At 40.6% G+C, this 22545-nt stretch overlaps 1 protein-coding gene across 1 annotated transcript in view; it reads right to left on the bottom strand.

Annotated features, from left to right (window-relative positions):
* LOC145782994 (guanylate cyclase soluble subunit beta-1-like) overlaps window positions 1-22545 on the bottom strand; it is a 110753-nt gene that overhangs the window by 73761 nt on the left and 14447 nt on the right. The window contains exons 4-7 of the mRNA XM_082594751.1: window positions 14462-14580; window positions 12793-12990; window positions 4735-4890; window positions 4172-4292 (exon numbers count right to left, since the gene is read on the bottom strand). Coding sequence (XP_082450877.1) covers window positions 4172-4292; window positions 4735-4890; window positions 12793-12990; window positions 14462-14580 — 594 coding nt within the window. The remainder of the gene's footprint in view (window positions 1-4171; window positions 4293-4734; window positions 4891-12792; window positions 12991-14461; window positions 14581-22545) is intronic.

Raw genomic sequence — 22545 nt, 5'->3', positions numbered from 1 at the left:
TGAGGTGAGAGCCTGGGTTGTGTTGACAGTAAACCAGAGTGGTCTCTCCATTAGATGGGTTTATGACCCGCACAGCCGTGACACGATTAAACACTGCTCTCTTATGAGCGATGCTTACACTACGATTAGTGACGGCAGGTGCCGTTCTAAGACCATTGCCATTGCCCGATGTTCCTTGAGGATTCACATAGGCGTCGTGCAGTAGATAATAGTGCTTAAATCGGAAATGTTCGCCGCAGCGCCTACAATTACATGATTGGGTGCAGTTTTTTGCTTCGTGTCCTAAACGTAGGCAGTTTAGACAACGACCAGTCGTGGCGATGACATCCCGGCGTCGCGACGGCGTCAAGTTTAGGAACTCGGTACAATTGGGTAGTCTGTGACGCTCTTGCTTATTCCTACTCTCACAATAGATACAAAGTATGTCCTTCCTCGTACCCTCAAAAGAGCGGCTACCAAACGTTTCTTCTCGGCTCCCAGAACTAGAGCCAGATCCGCGACTGCTACCTTGGGTGACATTTCTGACAGGCTGTGCTGAGGTTTGACGAATACGCATAATGTGATTATCACTCGCCGACCGTTTTGTATCTTTTCTAGCAACGACTTCCTCCATTAAGCGTATGGCGAAGTCCATAGAGCGACACGTCTCTTCGCAATTTACGAAATCCATTAGACTTTGGAAGCTTGGTTCCTCGGTGCTACCATATTGCTCTTTCAGATAGTACAAAAAGTCTTTCTTCGCATACCCAGGTAATCGACCTGCCAAGTCTAGTACAAAACGCTAGCTAGCTGATGACGCTGGTTATACGCCCTAGCGAAGAGGGTACACTGAGCCAGCTCGTCTTTGAATTCCTTTATTGAGGATGATGACATCCCAAATAATTTATTGCCATGACGTATCCGCCGAATCTCCGGCTCCGCGAGAAGTCCGCCTCTAACGCCAAAGCGCTGCGACAAGCGATCTAGCGACATATCGATCCTTTCCTTTTCGCTCCAACCAGAAGTATCCGATGCTAAGTTTGAAATGGTTTGCGCGGCGCTACGTACGCAGGCTGCCTGTAGCAAAGTCAGCCGATTTCCCTCAAATGGGCAACTCTCCATTAGTGATTCGATACGGCTTTAAAAAAATATAAATGGCATGTTGTTGCTGTCATAGTTGATCAATGCGGCCCTGTCATAGAAAGTGCGACAATTATGATATTTATAGAACCAGTTTTGTTGATCCTCAGCACCTCTGTTTGCATTAAGCCCTGGCGGGGATGTCAAGCCAGGCAACATGTCTAGTTTCACGGCCATCATCTTTAACTAGTGGTAAATTACATCTCTCACTTTTAAGATCTTTCCTTACAGTTAAGGGGCATGTTTGTGACGGTTTCACAACCTTCTCTCTATAAAAATCACGTTGATAATCATAATGAGGTTCTCTTTCAGCGGCCCCATGGGTCCCCCCGGGCGGTTTTGCCAAAAAATTATCTTTAGTCCACGTTCTATACTTGTTTGTGAAGGCGTTCCCTGGAAAGAGCTTTCTTAGGGGAGTTTCTCTATGTGGCGGGTCCATTAAATTCTCCTGTTTAGTCTTGCTGTGTTTAAGTTGGGCATCTATGCTAGCGGCCCCGTGAGTGTCATGGAATCTCCCAGGCGGATTAACAATGTCAGCGTCCCACCTCTGGACCTTTTCTATCGCTGTAGGAATGTAGTCGGTGACTCCGAGACTACTGGCCGTAGACCGTCTTTGCCCGCGCTCCGACCCTTGGTCCGATCCACATTGTGAAAACAACTCAAGCTTACTTTGCCTTGCTCTCAGTTCGGCTGCCTTGATCTGCATTTCAATTTCGGCTCTGGCTTCGGCTTCCTCTGCTTCGGCTTTGGCTGCTTCGGCTTTGGCTCTGGCTTCCTCTGCTTTGGCTTTGTTCACCCGCATCTGTTTTTCCCATCGCAACTTCTCCATTTCGAGCCGGATTTCAATCTCTTCTTCTTTTGAACGGCGCGAGCGACTACTCGAGGCACTGGTGGTTGATTTTCCTTTTATTGTACCTAATTTTGTATCTACCCTGGAGATTTGCTTCTGTTTTATAGTCAGTCTCAATTCCTCAACCTCTGACCTGACCTGTTCTGTAGCTTCAGATATCATAGTGCTATCCTTTAGTTTATTCGCAAGTTCTAACAGTTCTCCAAAGTTGCCCTCTAACTCCGCCATATCAACCAAGGCCCGCTCTAGCGACGCTTTATCCTGTACCATGGGGAGACCTCTCCTTAATTCTCCAACCCCTGCAGCACCTCTCTTTTTTATGTCTGAAGTCCCTGAGCACACCTTCTGCCCTGAAATCAGCATGGGTAAGGCTGCCATGAACCCCCTGAGGATACACCTGCCCAACGCCCGGGTGTTCCGCCGCACCACCCCCAGACGCAGCGTCCCCTGTCCCACTGCCAACGGGAAACGCACGAGACACCGGATGGCCACCGTCACCTTCCATTTATCAAATTTAAGAAATTACACAACTGTATACTATAGCCTACACACAGTAATAGCGACACACGTAACGTAATGGACAGCGTAACCAACATTAATTAGGGACTTACCGCTCGCTGAGTTACGGTGACGCAAGCCTCTTGACAAACAATACAGCATCAAAGTTTATTAAAGTCCTTTCGTTGCAGGAAAGTGCTGACCACCCCTTCTGAAGTCTTCCTTGGTTGAAATTTAAATTTGTTAGTCTTTAAGTTATTCCTTTAGTTCTTTTCCTTTCAATTGTGTCAATTTTGTTAGTTCTTTTATTTCGTTATTTAGATACTTTATTGTTCTTTACTTTAAGTTGTCCAATTTTCAGTTTTTATTTTTGGTTACGAGAGTAGGGGCTCAATGCGATCCTACAATCCCTCCTCTTCCTGCCTCAACCATGCTTGCAATCGTTTCTGGTATTTTTAGTTATTGCGTATGACTTGATTCAGTGAGTTGGGAGAAAAGCTGAAATTTTGTACACACTTAATTCTTAACGATTTAACTTAAATCCAAAATCACACATTCCTCTAGCTTGCTTTACTAATAATAATGTTATAGTTTTATTTATTGTCGCTCTACAACAGCTAAGGTCTTTTAGCGACAGGGCTCATTTTTAATTTGTATCAGGTTTACGATGTTATCACATTATTACCCGACTCATTCTCACTGCGCTATGCAGGATAGAACACAATCGGTACCGTTTTTAAAGTCTTCGGTTTGACCCGACCTGGAATCGATCTCAGATCTACCAGCACCAGACCTTGCTTTACTAAATACTGAACCCAACATAAAGGCAAATTGTGACCAGAACAACGGCTCCCGGCACGCAGCAAAAAGCGACAATCAGGTTGTGAAATCTCTTGGCAGCCAGGCAAGCCACGTCACGCAGAACACAGAAACAACGCAAATTCAATGTCAACAAAATTTCATCACAATTTCAATTCTAATCAAGAGGGAAATTGACCCGCCGGAACACTGTTACAACACCTTTCTTAAATGAAACCCACAGGTCTTGCGCACCCATGCAGCTCCTTTGCTTTTTTTACAAATTTCATTTAGTTGTCTTTCTCTTTCAATTTCCAAATGTTTGTCAAGTAAAGTCTTTATTTTTTTACATTTTTTTTCTCATCCAGGTCTCCCACTACCAGTCTATGCTGCAATTCCCACTGGATTATTTTGGACATTCATCAAGTAGCTTCTGTCTTCCTGCCCAATCAAGATAAAATCAATCTCCGAGTCGTGTCCTCCTGACCTATATGTCACCTTCCTTTTCTCGATCTTTTTTAACGAAGTATTTGCAATGCAAAGTTTCTTGCAAACTGTGGTTAAAACTTGCATTCAAAATCGCGATAGTGAGTCATCAACATTTATCTCGTTTGATGAAGTGCTTTTCCCAGTCTCTCGTCATAAAGACTGTTGGGCTGGGAAAATTGTTGTTCCATCAATTGTCACTGAGGAACAAAATTGTTTTGAAACATTCTTGTCTCAATGCAAAACTTTTTGTCTTGACAACATTTTTGTTTAGTTTTAAATTATTATTCGTGAACACTTTCGTTCCATTTGAACCAAAAAGTCGTCCCAACAGCTTTTTTCTTTGATAAACTGTCATTCAATTCATTTTAAAATATTTGACACCAACCAATAGTAAACAACTTGATATCAGTGACTCACCGAAAGAGCTTGATGGTTGTTGGTCGATGCAGGAGCGCAGCGAGGGAATGATACGCTTGATAGACAATCCAGCTTGTCTCACCGTCATGCTTCTGTCAAACATCATGTGGAAAGGCAACGCCTGCACAAAATAAGTCAAGAAGTCGTTTTTTCTATTTAATCTAACAGGTAGTTGTATCTTCTCAGTATTCTACTTGCTGGCTGAAGGCCATGGTTAGATGGTGTTGAAACATACATTTCGCAACAATTTGTTTACCGTTTCATTTCACATGTAGTCATAAACGATGTAGTGTTTGAACAATGACTGTTGTATATGCTGAGTTTTTAAATCATCACGCTGATGAAAGTAGTACGCCTGAATGTTCGCCTGAATGTTGATGTCTTGACAATTAATGAAATGTAACTGAGGAAGCAAAACTCGCGAAAACATTTTGCAAAAACGAAGAAAAATTGCACGTTTTTTGGGCTTTGGAGGCAAATGCTTTCCGGGATCTACTACTGAAAAAAACCATTTAAATGAGAAACAGTTTTAAAGAACATAACCAGAAAACTCTTTTATTGACCTTGCAAAACGTTGTGGAGTCTATAAAAGTTTCTACATGGGCCATAGCGCCTTCCATGGCAGCTAACCGCTTCTCCATGGAGCCCAAACTCGCTCCGGAAATGGATTGAACCTCAAACTGAACGTGATCGCAGTCATCACCTTTCTTCTTAATCACCTGAAACGACATTAAAGTTGAAGTATTTCCATTCTGGATAGGTCAAATCGATAAGATTTTTAAGATAGAAAGTGAGCTCATTGGGCTATCTAATTTCAGATAGAACATTGCATATCTTCAGAGGCACAGTTACTGCACTTCTACAACTTTTTACAACTTTCTACAACTACCGGTATTGCAAGTAATGTTTTATTTACCACGAAGCTTGGTTTGTTACACACCACTCCGTGGTACATAACAGCAGATGTACGGATTTTATAATTGAAAATCCAACTTCATTTCCAGATTTCAACCTAAACTCCAAATTTAAATCCAAATTATAAGCATTGTAAAATCTAAATCCGTTTAACTTTAAATCCCACAATAAACTAACATTAGGCTATAAGCAGGGGTGCCATACCGTTTGTATTTCTAAGATTTGTCCTTAATTTGAAGAACTATATATTAGAAACTACTCTCCTTTTTTCCAAGAATTTTTCTTATGTTGCGTCTCCATTATGTCTTTTTTTAATTATGCTTTGAATGTTGTTTTGATATTATTATCGGTGACTGACTTGACGTAACCTCGAGGGTTAGAAAGGTTTTCAGCAAAAAGTCATGCTCTCATAGGTTGATAGTCTGAAATTATGGACCCTGATATGACAATTCCAATAAGCCCAAGTTTATGCCTTTGACCTTCTATTAACCCCTTGAACAATATGAACATACCCCTTGAAGATGACCACTTAGTCATTACAGATACTTTTATGCAGTGTTGCCATATAACATAACATCATCACTTTTAAACCTTTTCTGTTTTACAAGCTTACTTAAATTAACCGGAACATATAGTTATCTTTGAGTTGTTGAATGACATGTGTTATTGCATTTAGCTTCAAATAATTAATATTTTGTTTACAAATGGAACAGCACCTGTTCTGCTTTGGAAAATGGAAAAATTGCAACTTTTCATTGTTTAAACAGTTTGATGCGAGTGATAGTACAAACCAAATAGGTCATTTTGTTGCCTAATATGCGTAATAGATCTTAGTCTAAGCTCTTCTAATAGGGTACAGATTTTGGTAAAAGTACCATTTAGTACGGTAGGCTACTGCAGTTGCAACAAAGGTGTCCAGTTGCTCATGTTGTCTGGCTGATGTCTTTTAATTTTGTACTGCGCTTGTATTTATTTCAATCGGGTTCGAAAATCCGTCGGGTAAGAATAAAACATTTTAAATGCAAACGTTGTCCAGGGAAGGTAAACGAGACATGAAGATGCAGTCACTCTACATAGGAAGCAACTGGAAGTTGAAAAGTTCTGCTACTTATGAAATGTTCTAAGTATGAATGGAAGAGTGCAAGATATTGATAATTAGGGCTGTTTGAAAAAATTCAAGGAATTGTCTAGGGTTCAGTGTGGAAGAGTGCTTTCCTAGAAAATGAAAGGCATTGTTACTAAAACATGCATAAGAAGTACAATGTGTTATAAAGCCGAAGGATGAGCCATGAGGATCAGGGATATGAACAGGATGGAAACAACTAAATTGAGAATAAAAACAACTTGAAAGATAAAATTAGAAATGAAAGTATTCGAGAGATGACACAAGTAAAAAACATCTGTGAGTTTCTTAGAAACCATCGTTTGCGATGGTATGGGCATATTGAACGTAGGTTATGTCTGATGACAAGGTTCCAGTAATGGCAAAAATATTTCTGTCTATGAAAAAATTGGAAGATCAAACAAGAGATGGCTAAAGTTGGTGAAATACATCAATGCAAGGAATCTGGATAGGATTAACTCCAACAACCGGAAAGGATTGACAAAAGGCTGCAAAAACTGGCAGACCCTTGCTAGCGTGGACAAACGCCAGGTTTCATTTATTAAAGAAGAGGCAAATTGATGATCTTCTTCTTCCTCGTGTGAGCTTCTGGGGCCGAGGGTCTATCCTTTTATCACCCCAGATTCACGATGTTCGCAGACTACACTGGAAGGCTACTAGAGAGTAGCCAGTCTTTGGTTTCATCATCCAAGATGCGCAGACCTTCCACTCCGTTAGGTGGTTGCTTGAAGATGGTATTGATGATGTGGTCTGCGGTCTGTTCCTCGGCACCACATTCACAAGAAGAGGAAGAGGCCATTCCCCATTGGTGCATGGTTGAGCGGAAAAGCCCGACGTCCGTACGAAAACAATTGAGGCGCACCCATGTCTGTCTTTGTAGTGTCAGGCCACTGGGGCGTGTGTCGGCGTCAGAGATGAATGAATGGAGTCTGATGGTACTTGACTTCCATTTACAATTCCATTATAGAAGCTCAAGTAGCAGAGATGTCTTGTTCATCAGCTTCGTTGATCAGAAGTTAAGCGGCTGGCATGAATGGGTGTCTTGATTTCAGTCGACGGGTGCTCGTTTGAGAGAGCAAAGATCTTGTGGTGGAAAAGATGGTTAGGCTCCAGTGCCTGTCGACCGAGAGTGGCTTTTTCACCACGTAGCTCAGCAGGTTGGATGCCAGCGAGAATGGGGAGATTGTCCAATGGTGTGGGACGCAGACATTCGGTCACTGTGCACAGGGCGCTGTTTATGGCAGTGTCGATGTTATGGCAGTGAGCACTGCGGCACCAACCAGGTAAACAGTACTCTGATGAAGAGTAGACAAGGGCTAAGGCTGCTATACGCAAAGTGTCAGCCTTCGCCCCCAAACTGGAGCCTGCCAGGCGCTTGAGTAGCGCAGCGCGGGATGTCACTTTCTTGCGCAATGACACCAAATGGTGGCGGTATGTGAGCGATCTGTCTAGTGTCACCCCCAAGATATTTTGGTTCGGAGCACAAGAACAAAGGTTTTCCGTTGTGCTGAACATTTAGCTCACAATCAGCTTCCCGATCGTGTGGGTGGAAAGCTGCTGCCACAGTTTTGGTTTCGCTGAATTTCAGTCGCCAGTTCTTGAAATAAGCTGAGAGAGTTTTCATGTCCTGGCTTAATGTGTCTTCTAGATTTTCCCACGACTTTGTGGAGTGGAGAATTGCCAGGTCGTCCGCATAAGCGTATTTTGCGGAGACCGTGGTTGGCAGGTCGTGGGTGTAGATGTTGAAAAGAAGTGGAGCCAGGACCGATCCCTGTGGGACGCCGTTTTTCAGTCGTCTCAGTTTGCTTCGCCGTGAGTTGCTGGTGGTGAGTGTGAAGCTTCGATTCCTGACAAGTTCCATAATCATACGGACCATATGTCAGTCAGGAAGCAAAAGCGAAGCGAAAGCAGCTTGCAAGTAAGGCCGCGATGTCATACGGTGTCATAGGCTGTGAGATCTCGAAAGACAGCACTAGTCTTCTTTTGTGCCTCAAAGTAATCCTCGATGTCTTGGGTCAAGAGTGTGACCTGATCTACGGTGGATTTTCCACGCCGAAACCCAGCTTGCTCTTTTAGGAGTGGTTCGATGATTGGGTTGATGCGGGCATAGATCAGTCTTTCGAGGATTTAGAAAGGAACACAGAGGAGGGATATCGGACGACAACTCCTTGGGTCCTCTGGTGGCTTGTGAGGCTTAGGGATCGCAACTACTAAAGCTCTGATGATACCTTGGATGATAATGATACCACACAGACTATAAACTGACACCTACATTCCATGCACCAGTAGGCTACTGCATGGTGTGCTGAAGAATCCTGTAAAGTTGTTAGATCTTGATAACCCTGCATTAGGGTGATCCTTATTTGCCAACTTTTGAATTTTTAAGCGGGCGCCCTCTAAAATAGTTCCACTTGATATAGACAAACGTTTTGTAAAAACGTTTTTGTTTTAAACAACAATTGGGTATGCTCAATGACCTTTAAGTTTTATCGCAAAACAGCTAACTCAACTCTCACTTTTAATGCCACAAACGTGTTCACACGTCTATGGTGATGTAAAACGTAACCATACTGGTTGTAGGATCAAAGATGTTGATCTTTTTTAGATCCTACAACTTTTCCCTGCGGCGTTGTTGTATTTTTTAATTTTACTTATTGCAGAAGTAGGCAAAGTTTCACATAATCAGTTTGCTGGTTTTGAGACATTGAGATGTAGAATTCGTAAAATTGATCTTGGCAGCCTGCAAGTTTGGTGGCAATTGCAAAGTAGCCTACTTTAGTTGTCATTATTACGAATTGTGAAGTAAATGTTTTCTTATACGCCAATTCATTTCTCAAAAAGTTTTATTTTATAATAATTGTTTTATTACAAAGGCATAATTCATTGACCTAACAGCTCAAAAAATTTAAACGTAAAAAGTGAAAACCGCCGTTGACTCTGTGAACAGGGACTCTGCATCTGAATCCGATGGTCTCGGCGCATTTCTCTACCAAAAGTGCTGGCACTTCCTGAAACACGACATTTTGGAAATGCTTATAAATTGCTATTTAAGAAAAACAATGACTCCCTCCATGCGAGAAGCAAAAGTGAAGCTAATCTTTAAAAAAGGTGAAAAAGAAAAGCTCAAAAACTGGAGACCGATCTCTTTCCTCAACACAGACTACAAAATTTTGAGTAAAATCCTCTCCAACAGACTCACACCCATGATCACAAACCTGATTTGTCCAAATCATCAATGTGGATTGCAAAACCGCAGAATAGAGCATGTTATAATGAACATACAAGCCGCCTTGGAAGCATCCGAAACACGCCACAGGGACTTGTACAATGTACATCATGTGAACTGACTTTGAAAAAGCCTTCAACAGAGTAAATCACTCTCTTCTCTATGGAATCTTGAAGAAAATCGGCGTGAAACCAATTGGTTTACAGCAAAACAAAAAGCAAGATAGAAATAAATGGAGCTCTAACCAAACGAATCAACGTCAAAAGAGGCATTCGACAGGGATGCCCTTCAGCATGCTCTACTTCATAATCTGTGCTGACGTGCTCACCCGTCGCATAGATAAAAACCAACATCAACGGTTTTCGCTCTTCCAAGCTGACAATCAAAATACAACGTATACGGACGACACCACATTCATAACATGGGAAATTCCTTCTGTCAAAGAAATCAACAAAGAATTAGCCTTGTACCAAATCATGTCCGGCCAGAAAGTGAATCGGGGAAAGACCCAGATCCTGGCGTCCAAACCTGATCTGACCCATCAAGCTCAACAGCTCTTTCCTGAAGCTGCGATGAAAATTCCACCCCAGCATCATTCACCCTAAGCCTGTCTAAATTTCCACCATTTAAAAAGGTAAAGGTGGTCTCATACTTGATTCAAGTGCGAGTATGAGAAGATAATGTTCTCATTGTAATAAGCCTTCGGCAATGAGGAAAGTAAGGTGGCCAGTTCCTTTCTCTCTGCCGCCTTTCCTGCAGCAATTATGCCCACCCAACTTATTAACATAGATCGCTTTTTTATCTCAAAAATTTATTGTTCCTGCGTTTTTTGTAGTACTTTTTACCTTACAAGTCAAGTCAATTTATTTTGATTTAATAGCGCCTTGTATAAACAAACCTATAGCAAAGAAATTAAAAAAAAAATAATGACTTTCAACTGTGGTGCTACAGAAGAATACTACAAGTACCATATAAAAAACACAAAAAAAATATTAAAAACGAAGCAATTAGAAAAAGAATTGGAATGCAAGATGGATGAGCAAACGAATTAGCAAAACAAAAGATAAAATTCGCGGGACATATTTTGAGAGGATTGGCAGGAAAGCTACATCAGTTGGTTATTAAAGGTATGGTGAAAAGAAGGAGGTACAGGGGAAGGAGGAAACGACCTTGGGAAGATGATGTAAAACAGTGGGCGGACTTGTCAAGAATCGAGAGAAGCAAAAAGAGTAGAGGAAGAATGTGACATGTGAAAGCAAATAACAGCCAACCTTCGGATCAGAGACGGCACGTGGTGATGATGATGATAAACAAACAAGCGGAGCAAATAAAATTGTCAAAACCATCAAAACAATGCATTGTAATTTGCAGTTGTTGGTCAGATTATGACACAATTAGGATCTTCGTCGTATGAGCTGTTCTTCTGGACTATATGTTTGGGCATGATGTCATCAGCCACTCGACAGTTTCGTCATCCAGGGCCTTCAGTCCAAGCGCTCCATGAGGTGGTTGATGGATTGGGCAGTCATGGACGACATGATCTACTGTCTGGTCTGTGGCGCCACACTCGCATCCCGGTGAGGGAGCCAGGCCCCATTTGCACATGTCTGAACGAAAGCGACCGACGCCGGTTCGTAGGCGGTTAAGCCGGACCCACGCAAGTCTTGCGAGGGACATTCCCGGAGGGTGGGGATCGACGTCGGGTAGGAAATCACGGAGTCGGGAGGTGTTGTTTTGCCACTCCATGTTCCATGTGTAGTTCGTCCAGTGTGCCGCACTTATTCCAAGATCTTCAACGTTGTTCAGAAGCTGTCGTGCGGCGGGCACAAATGGGCGTCTTGATTTCAGTCGCTGCTGTCCTCCAGGTAGGCGCTGGAATGTACTGTGGAGGAGGTGGTCGGGGTCCAGTGCGCGACGAGCAAGGGAAATCATGGCTCCTTTACGGCGAAGCTCAGCAGGTTGGATGCCTGCAAGGATGGGAAGGCAGTCCGTTGGAGTGGGACGCAGGCATCCAGTCACAGTGCGTAGTGCGTCATTGATGGCGGTGTCAATGTGGCGGGTGTGAGAGCTGCGGCACCACACTGGTGCGCAGTACTCAGCGGTAGAATGGACAAGGGCCAAGGTAGCTGTGCGAAGGGTTTTCGCATCAGCTCCCCAGCCGGAACCCGCCAGCCGCCTCAAAAATGCAACGCGCGCAGATAGTTTTTTGCGCAGTGACTATTAGGATGATAGCGAAAGATGATAGGCTGTCATCTAGTCAGTGTCCCTTAACTTAATCTAACTACACATTCATACACAGTTTGCACACATGTGTGCGAAGGCAGGCACACTACTTCAATTATTAAAAAGGTTTGAGCCACTGGAAATATCCATCTGGTGGAAATATTCAACATTCTTTTCGCTTTCCACACTTGCCGCGAGAGATTTCCACCCATGGAAATTTCCGCCCCAAGGTTTCCACCCTTTTGATAAACAATATACTTATCACTCTTTTGAGATGTGTGAACGAATTTTTGGTTGGGAAAACAATCAACCCTTTTCTTTCATTCCATCCTTACCGCGAGAAATAATCATCCTTTAATAAATTTCCAACAAACTTTCTATCTTCTCCATTAACAACGTGTGTATTTTTACCACTCAGATTAAATTTTAAAAGGTGGAAATATCCATCATTCTTTTCGCTTTCCAACACTTGCCTCGAGAGGTTTTTCACCCATGGAAATTTCCACTTTAAGGTTTCCACTTTTTTGATTAACAGTGTGGAGCTCTGTGAGCGGCAATTGCTTGATTGCTATAATCAATTACCAGGGTTCACCCTGGTGATTGATTATATGAGCGGCATTTGCTTGATTGCTAGAATCAATTACCAGGGTTCACCCCCAAGAGGTTGACAACTAGTCCCAGTAATCCTGTATAGACTTAATTCCGCATTGCTCATCTCTAACGCAAAATGTAAAAAGCAAGATGCGGTTGCAAAATGGCTATCACAGGGCGCTCAGTAACCCAAGCCAACTATAAAGGAGGCAAAGGAGATGCTTAAGTTTTTTATTGAATGGTCCATATTCTTATTTTTGTAAATAATTTCTATCTAGGGTTCCTAATTTTAATCAGGCAAATATAAAGACTTCCAAATTCACCTCAGAAACAATCGGCAGGCTACCGCTTTAAAAATGTCAGTTAAGTAAAAGTACATTGTTTGTCATGTGACTTGTGACTGACTTCAATATCGACCGCTCTTGAGCTATTGAAGTAACCAACACCAATCTCGCTTCTTAAAAATCAATTAAAGACTAAAGGTCTCATAGCCTATAGGCTACAGCAACTTCAAAAAATCACAAGCAGTGATGTCAACCTCACCTTTACTTCGGTTTCTGTATTATGCAGTTGCAAGGTAACAGCTTTAACTATTCCAATTACAATGTTTTCCAAACCATCCCTTTCCGAGTAATAATGCAGAATCAAGGATTGTTCCTGTGGTCCATCAGTGCACCGAAAACTGGGAGCTCTCATTCCTGGATAGATTGAGCTGAGGTGGTCGTGCAGAGCATCCAAATTCTTCAACCCGGTAAAAATAGTTTCAAGATATTAATAAAAATGTAAATTTTAAAAGTTTAGGCTACCTTTTGAATGGTGGAATTCTAAAAAAAATAAAATCTAATTGTGGTAATAATTCAAAACAATTTGCATTTTCATCAGGAACAAATTTCTTTTGACGGTTTCGTGAATTCCTGTAGCCAAAAGTGACAGGCGATTAAATTGATATATGTCATTTCGAAAAATACAGCGCGGGACACTCAAAACCTTTGCGCGGGCCAAGGGTTGGTCACTCCTCATTTACACATTCATTGTTAGTGCGTCACACGACTAAAAATGTTTTTAGTGCGTCGCAAAGAAAAGAGTTTGAGAACTACAGTCTTAATAAATACAAATATAAAAAGTTAAAAACATTTTTGACAAAATTAAAATTTTTACTCCAACTTTTATTTAAAAATGTATTAATAAAGAAACTTTAAGATCCAATTAGCTGTTTCAAACTACGTAACATTCTATAAGAGCATATCAATAAGTTCTATAAAAACTTTCTTTGACTTGAAATGTCAATCCAGCAACACTACGGAACGCTCTCAATACCGCTTTAATTTTACTTCTTAAATTTTATTAGAAAATATTTCATTGGGAAATATTTCATTCCATGACAAGTTAACATATTCATATTGTTAAATATCATGTTCTGCTGGTGCAAACTAAACTGAACTATCACAAAATCTATAAAGTGATAATCCGCTTTTTATTCCGACGTTTCGTCAGTTAGACACAACTGACTTCTTCAGAGGTTAGATCAGGTAGTGACTATAAGCTTACTTGTCTAGCATGGCAAAACACAGAACCATATTGCTGTAAAACAACTAAACATGCAAAGTGAATTCAACGTCCAAACAAATCGTGCGCAAATTTTTAAACTAGAAAAAAGGAGTTTAAATGTAATTATTAAATCAATCAACAAGAAACTTCAATAACGAAAGAGAAGGAAGAAAGTGACGGTATGAGATGAAGAATCAAATTCTATATGCACCACTGCATAGTTTACAATCAGCATGAATCAAATTTAGCTACGTCAAACCAGCACTGACAATAGCTTTTTGTAAATAGATGTCAGCAACATATTTAAAGTATGACATTGGCAAGGGCATGACATGTACGGTTTACGCATTAACACACAAACACCATAGTTCAAAAACTTTCTGCGGTTTGGAAATGTTGCCAGGAACTTACTTACCTTTTTGTGTTCAAGCTCTAAACAAATCATTCAAATTTAGGATCCGGCTCTTTCAAAAAATTAGATTTAGAACCGAATACGTTGAAAAATGGTAAGATGCGGACGCGCTCCGGATCCTTTTCCTGTACACCTCTGGTTTGACAATTTACACGCAAAATCAAATGAAGCGAAGTATTTCAAAATCTTGATACATTTTTGTTCAAACCAGCGTTTTTTGAAGAAGCAACTTTGTATCATGAACACTATCACCTCTAAAAATTCCCGAACGTTCGATCCCAGTGTCCTCAATATGACGTCATAACCCGCTTCTTGACAAAATTGAAAAAAAAAGTTGCCGAAGAGTTCGAGAATTTTATTTGACTCGGTTTCTGTCGAAACAAAATACAAGTTTAAGGCAGGGGTTCTTAACCAGGGGTGCACGCACCACTAAGGGGTGCCTATAGGCGGTGCGGGGATGCTGAATTATGAAGGTTTGTTATAATATGACATGAAATATGTACAGTATAATATGACAAAGTTGTTTTACCAGGTTTCAACAAAAATTTCGAACTGTAGGCGACTATTACTTTTCAGCCAATCCTAGGAGGAGGTGCGAGAACTGGTTGGTAAGTTCAAGGTGGTGTCGACAAGGCAAAAGGTTAAGAACCGCTGGTTTAAGGTAAAGCAGGGAGATTAACCCTTTGAAAGTTGGGGGGGCTGTCAATTCAACTTTTTTGTATCAACAGTTGTATCTCTAAAACCACTGAGGCTGCGACTACGAGATTTCTTGACTTTTCCTAACTTTTATGCACCTCTATTGAGCTGAAATTTTGAGCGAATAAAGGTTATAAATTGAGAGATGTAATGCATCTCTCAGCACATCCTCTGCACATTTTCGGATATGCTCAGGGTGAATAATTTTACAAAGTGAATCCCAAATTTTGAAACCGTGCCTTAAAAAATAACAGAGATATCACTCCTAAAACATAAGAAGAATCGACAGCCTCCCCCCAAACTGAGCAAGACTCCAGGAGCCCAACCTTCTAAGCGTTAAACCAACCAAGGTGTGTGCTTGAAATGCACTCGACACTTTTTTGTACTCGTGCCACTCTTTACTACACAGACTCAAATTTAAGGGACAAAACACGTTTTTCAGTACAAGTAGTAATTCAACAGTAGAGACATCACTTTTCTTTATATTAACTTCATCGTCTACACCAGGGTTTCTCAAACTTTTTTGGGTCACGGACCACTATTTGTGAATCTGTTTATTCGCGGACCCTCAATACAATGGTAAAAATGAATAAAACCGAATTTTGTTTATTTAAATAACTGACAACATCAATGGGACGGATGGGATTGCTTCTTATTGCATAAGTCATCAATTCTCAAAGTGATTTGTGAAAGGCAAACTCGTAAGTCAGGGTCCACGGAAAGTCTGGGCCTGTATTTTGTCTTCGTGTTGGCAAGAGCTGAAAATGCTGTCTCACACATGTAGGTCGTGGCAAAAGGCAATAGAATTTTAGTTGCCTTTTGCGATAGCAATGGGTTTCTTACACAACACTCAACCAGAAAGATGCAATAGTTGTTTGATTGAAACTAAGCAGTAAAGTTCGATCAGATGATAATTCGGCTAATTCTTCTTCTTCTTCGCGTCCTGACAGATCAGTCTTTGTAACAACAAAAGTGTTTAAATTCCAGCCAAATTCTCATATGACTCTTTTCAACATTACTTCTTGAAATGTGCAGAAAGCAATTCCAAATGTTGTGTAACGTCAGAGAAAATAAACTTTGTATCAATATTAAGGAAATCATTTAAGTTGTAAAGAACTGCGGCAATTATCTTTGACAGGGTACGTCTTTTACCACGTATATGTGTGACTTTTTAATTTCTTGTCATATCGCCACGGACCACCAGTGCAATCGTCGCGGACCACCAATGGTCCGCGGACCACAGTTTGGTCTCATTTAGTCTCCTTCAGCATGATGTAATAATTGACAATTATCCACTTGAACCCATCTTTCATAAAAATCGGCGGTATGCTTTGATATAAATATCAAATATCGCAAATAGGAGTTCTGCTACACCTGATGGACTACTCAATATTGCAAATTTATTATCCGGACTGGCTTCAATCAATCAATCAATTGTTTACTTATCAAAAAACAAAACACAAAAGTGACATAAAACAGTAATATATAGGCTACAATATACATACAATGTTTAGGTTTTGTTATTGATAGGGAGACAACGAAACAGCTTCTGACAATTATGATAAATTGACTGAAACATTTGATGTTACCGTTGGATTGGATGAAAGCAACTTTCTTCACAACACCCTCGGTATAGCTTATTAAAATGTTTGTAGGGAAAGAACTGGGACAGTGAAAGACAGAAAGCTGTCTGACAACACAAAATGTGGTTCACACACAGCTGAGGATGAAGGTGAATCTGTAACCACATCTGCATGCAACTCTGAAGAGACAGATTTTCATTATTAACCACCAGTAAAGAAGGAAAAAGTGACAAGATCATCTGCTATTAAACAGAGTGGGACGCCATCAACTTGTCTGAAGCGTCTGGTTCGGGTGGTGACCACATTCTAGTGGAAAGTGAAGTACCTGCATTAGGCTCACTAACTGGTCTTTTGAAAGGAACATTTTACAATCCAGAAAAGAGACTTCATCCCCTCCTTGCAGTCGCTTTCAGAATAATGCATCTGGAAATGTTCCTCCTTCAAGCTGACACATCCATTGTTCCTGTGATGAAACTTCTTCAGCTACTTGTCAACAACCCTTCACCTGGCCTGATGAACGAAACTGAGAGTCATAAAGCATACATAAACTTTCTCTCAGCCTATGAGAAATTCACAAATGATACACTGAATGGCAAACATGGAGCTACAGCTCAGTTTTGGATGCAGTATTGCAAGTTGGTGGAGCTCTACCAAATGTTCGCAAGAGCTGTGGGGATCAGTAACTTAGATTTGCTCACTTATTCTCTGACAAGATGATTCCCCTGTTCTTTGCAACTGGTCACCACAACTACGCCAGATGGATCACCCTGTATGTAATGAAGCTGCTGAACATTGAGAACACTCACCCTGGTTTGAAAGATCAGTTGCATCTTTAAGCATCAGACGAAGATCAAAATCATTCAGTCGATGTTATGTTGATTTTACCTTGGAACAGACCGTAAATGCAGATGCTGCATCAACACTGACAGGGATAGCATTGATGACACAGAATTTTGGTGCACGTAAGAGGTGGAATATTCTTAGAGCAACAAGAAGTGCTGTTGTTGGAAGCTTGATGATGAAAGCAGGATTAGCTCAACTTGAAGAATGAAGAACCTGCTCAAGAGCTGAAGTCATCAAGAGTCAAGAAAGATACATCAGATTTGAAAAAAAAATCCTCAGTGTTGTGGACACAACTATGAATCCATTTGCAGATCCTGTTGAGAATGATGTTTTGTATTCTATTGGAAGTGGAAAATCTGCATCTGAGGAAGTCACAAGTGAGCTTCTGCAAGTGCAGAGGGTTGGCAAAAAGATGTACCCTGAGTTCAAGATAAATTGCTTGATATCCACCTCCAGGTTTGAGTCACCAATCCACAGGAAAGTAGTCAAAAACTTCTCTTATGATGCTGAAAAAGCAAAGGTGGTGATTAAGGAAAGAAAGAAAATAATAGAAGTGAAAGGGACAAGAGACCAGTTTGGGCGACTACTTTTTCTTGTTGTGACAACTCATATTGAGTTACCAATTGTCTTCAAGTATCCCTTAACTTCGGTCCCTTTGTGCCTTGGAAATGTCGATGATTTAATGAGTTCTACTTCAAAGTCTACACTTTTGCACAAATAGCAAAGAAAGGTTGAAAATAGGCTACAGCACCTAAATCTGTGGATGTCTTAATTATTGATGCCATGTATTTTATTAGATGTTTGAGCAACCTACCTATTAAGTTCAAAGGAGTAGCAACATGTATATTAACAAATGTATGTAGAAAATCTGCTAGGGAGCCTAGCCATAACGCAGAGAAAAGCAATAGTTGTAATGTAGTTATGTTATTTGTTTTATTTCACAGCAAAACTTTGTATTAGACCCTTTGCAGTGGTATTGTTTTGTTTGTCGCTGTATATTGGAATCAACTACTTAATTGCGTCACTTTGGATGATCTGCACCTGGGACACAAAATAGTTTGGTAAATAACATTGTAACTTTATTCTAGTAGCCTACCATAATTGTCAAACTAACTACACCAAAATTATTAACTTTAGTATTCTGTGCCAATAGCCTATTTATATGTGTTTCGTTCTTTAATAGAAAGCCGCTAAAACTCCGAACAATTGGTCTGTTGCTGTTGGACAGTGAGGAGAAAGACGCGCGTTAACACAAGTGGAGGTTGCAGATATTGTCGGACGCAGCTAGGTGTATCCTGACTGTACTGTAATAAGGAGAACGCTTAGCCAAGCCGAGCTGTACACGGCTTGTAAAATATTACGTACAGTTCCATCTTCAAGCCACCTAACGGAGTGGAAGATCTGTGCGTCATGGATGATGAAATTAAAGACTGGCTGCTCTCTAGCAGTCTTCCAGTGTAGTCCGGGAACATCGTGAACCTGAGGTGGTAAAAGGATAGACCCTCAGCCCCAGAGGCTCACACGACGACGACGAGTTTTCAAGTGCTAGCCTACTCGAAGGAACTTTAAACTATGTCATCTTGTGAACGTTTACAACCCAGCAAACACACCATGTATGAACCATTATCGACTGGTGCTTTTCAACCATTTTGTCATCGCGGAATCCTTGATCCCTTGTAACTTTTGCGTTTGTCATCATTGAACTCCCACTAACTAAAATTTAAAAATCACTAATTGCTTTTAAGAAAATCAAATAGTTCATCATTACACTTCTAAAAGCAATTAGACACTTCAACAACTAAACAGTTATTGCAAAAGTTACAAAGTCGGAAGTTTAATAGCGCTGTCGTTTTTGCATTTCTTTGACAATATTCTTGAATTGAGGCTCCATGTTGCTTCAGTTCAGTTGTTTTTTTATTTCTGACCATCATATCAAAACAATACACATCAACATAGCAAAGGTCAAGAAAAAGGTAGAAGCGACAAAACGCGAACGTTAAAACGTGCTTGTGATCGAAGTAAGTTATTGAGTTGAAAAAAATTTGGCACGGTCGCAACACCTTCAGAAAAATTTAAGATATAAAGGGAAAATAAAAAAATAAAAAATGTTACAAAACAAATAAACATATATAGGCTATAACTTTATTAACCTACATAACTTTAGCTGATACAGTATATTGAAGATTTGTATGGACAGTTGCTATGAAGATCGGCCATGGTGCGTTATCAAGAGTGCTGATGGTCGTAAGGAAACCCTCAACTTCCCTTAAAAAAGAGGCATCCTTGTGGAATTCCTAAACTCACGGAACGCCAACACCGCGGATGAAAGACAGATGAAAATCTTAGTATGCAGTTGAGAGTTGCCACATTGTCTGTTCGACCTAATATTGAACGCTTAGTCAAGCAAAAAATTTTTCAAAAATCCCACTAAGCAAAAAAATTCAATGCTTCAATATCATTTTTTAATATTTTATGCTTCAATGCTGCATTAGATAGCTTCAGCTGTATGATTCGCATGGGGTTTTGTTTGTTGTTTGAAAAAGAAATTTCATTAACTGATTTGTTGTTTCGGAGCATTTTATGGTCGAAACATTTAGTCAACTTAAGCAAAAAGGATAGAGCCAAAAAAGAAGAAATCATACTCATATGAAAGCAAATGATTCGAATATTAAACTGTCTTCATTATCAATGCAAGTACTGTTGCTCTATCCTTTTTGCTCAAGTTAATTTGTTTTTATTTTTAACTGTTGTATGTTTCGATTCTGCGTAAGATAATTTCAACTGTGTGGGTTTTATTACTTTCATCTGCCGTTTGTTACTTTTCATGAATAATATATTGAGTCGCTTCTAATAGATTTCATAGTAGCTTACGATTAAAAAGTTGTGTGGCCCGATAACTTGTAACATTCCTGCAATTGCCGGTTGAATGCTTCTGACTAAAGGTGGCTGACAACGACACTAGATTGTTGAAATCAGGAAGTACATCTTGTATTACGCCACGTGTTGAAGCGATCAAGGCGGATTCAGAAACGTCACGTCATTCCATCAAAAGTGTGTTGATTGAAAAGAAAGGAAAAGACATAAAAATGCTAAGCAACTGTATTTATACACGAATCAGTGTTCCTTTGCGAGTGCTGCCAGGCGCAATGCTAATGAATTAAAATTTGAAAGTACGGTAGGCTAAACAGTTCAATTAAGAGAACGTTGGCCTGCACTGCAGAATATTGGCTGGTGACGAATATAAGACAGCAGTCGGTACAAACTCATGTGTAATTGCCAAAGTGGCCCGCGACCGCAAAAAGGTTCGTCACCCCTGCTTTACACTGAAATAGGCTTTTTAATTTTAGCTAAGTGAGTTTGTGTTTAGTTCGGATTATTATAATGTTACCTTATTAGTTTTGGATGCACAAATACTGCCACATTATAAGACATCTGGAGTCTGTCTGCAGCAAGAAGCTGAAGCGAACCAGCTCGTCGATCGTTCGACACATGCGTGAAGTTGATGCTGTTTCTACTTATAGGACTCTAAAACTTGAAGTAGCCTACCCATCTGTATTTAATTCGATAACGGGGAAGACAGAAATAGATAGGCTACTGCTGCAAGCGAGAATTTTCTTTCCACCAAAGTTTCAACACAGATAGGTAAACCGCAATTACAATATTTAAAGTCACAGCTTCGACCAACCAGCAACCATTGCATATACCTATCATAATGGCTCTTTCGTGGCTGATGCTAGGCTACTTACCCGACGACAGGAAAAACAAGAAGTATTTCTATCGTAATTTGTGAAGTTCTTGACTTGCTAGGCTGTGATACTGTACCGACTGCTGTCTTATATTCGTCACCAGCCATTATTCTGCAGTGCAGTCCAACGTTCTCATAATTCAATAATTCTACTGTTTAGCCAACGTTCATGTTTTATTAATTCATTTCCTATGCGCTTGGCAGCACCGGCGTATGAATACTTTCGTGATAAAAAGAACTAGCGTGGCAAGATTTGTTCTTTTTTCCTCCTTTTTCAAATTGACACAACTTGGCGTGACCTGTTTTTGTCTCGGCTATCTGATGACATCGACTTGTATGCTGGGCAATCAATAAAGAAGATCTTTGAGAAGCAACTGTAGTGCTTGATCTATGTATACAGAATGTTAGCTTAACCCAGTGGTTCCCAACCTTTTTTGTTGCGTTCCTCCCTTTGCCTATTTTGGAACTATTCATTCCTCCCCATATTACTAAAAACAAAAAAGGGAGTCCTAAATTTTAGAAACCCTAGAATTTTAACTAAAATGGTTTCTCTAGAATTCCCCCAGATTGTAATAGACACCATTATGTTAGGGTTCTAAGACTCTTTCCTCATTCCGATCGGAAGTAAAAACGGGATCAGGGACCGCACAGCCGGCGGTCTATAAAAATTACCAGATATGCCAGTTTTTGGTTTGGCTTATCAAAACCATCGTGTCGATCATCCTCATTCTGCGCAAGCGGAACCCAAGGTATGTGAAGGTTTTTTAGTGGCGTGTTGGCCAGTGGCGTAGCCAGAAATGTTTTTTTGGGGGGGCCAAATATTTGATGGATCGAAGAGAACAACAAAGTGTTTGATTAAAGACATCGCTACCTCATGTGCAGTGGCGTACCCTGGTCGGTTGAGCAAGGGAAGCAATAAAACTGGTGGGAGGTTAGAGCGTGCCAAAGGCACGCGTATTCTAGGGGGGCCCGGGGGCATGCTCCCCCGGAAAATTTTTGCAAAATTACACTAAAATAATGGATTATAGCGCTTTCTGGAAACACTTTTAGGGTAATATTTGTATGAAATTTATTAGCAAATAAACAGCTATTAACTTATTAAATGTAGCTCTTGCACACGAACAGCAAAAACTGAAATTCCTCCCCTGAACTCATGAAATTCCTCCCTAGGGAGGAATTCCTCCCCAGTTGGGAACCACTGGCTTAACCACTTCTGTCACAATGACATCTGCTTTCATCATGTCTTCATTCGCGACGACGCAGTTAGATCTCCACTTCAGCGTCCGTATCAAGGGCCTTTTCGTATTCAATCACGTTCTGACAAATTTTTCACTTTAGACCTCGGTTCGCGCATTTCCAACGTATCCATAGATAGACTTAAACCATTCTACCCGCTTGCACCACCTGCCGTCACCCTTTCACCTACAAACACACTTCGTCCACCGTCCGCATCTAATATTAAAGACAAC

Source organism: Aplidium turbinatum, chromosome 14, assembly GCF_918807975.1.
Source record: "Aplidium turbinatum chromosome 14, kaAplTurb1.1, whole genome shotgun sequence".
NCBI lineage: Eukaryota > Metazoa > Chordata > Ascidiacea > Aplousobranchia > Polyclinidae > Aplidium > Aplidium turbinatum.
Note: the sequence above shows the minus strand (reverse complement) of the source record. Positions and strands in the feature narration are given on the sequence as shown.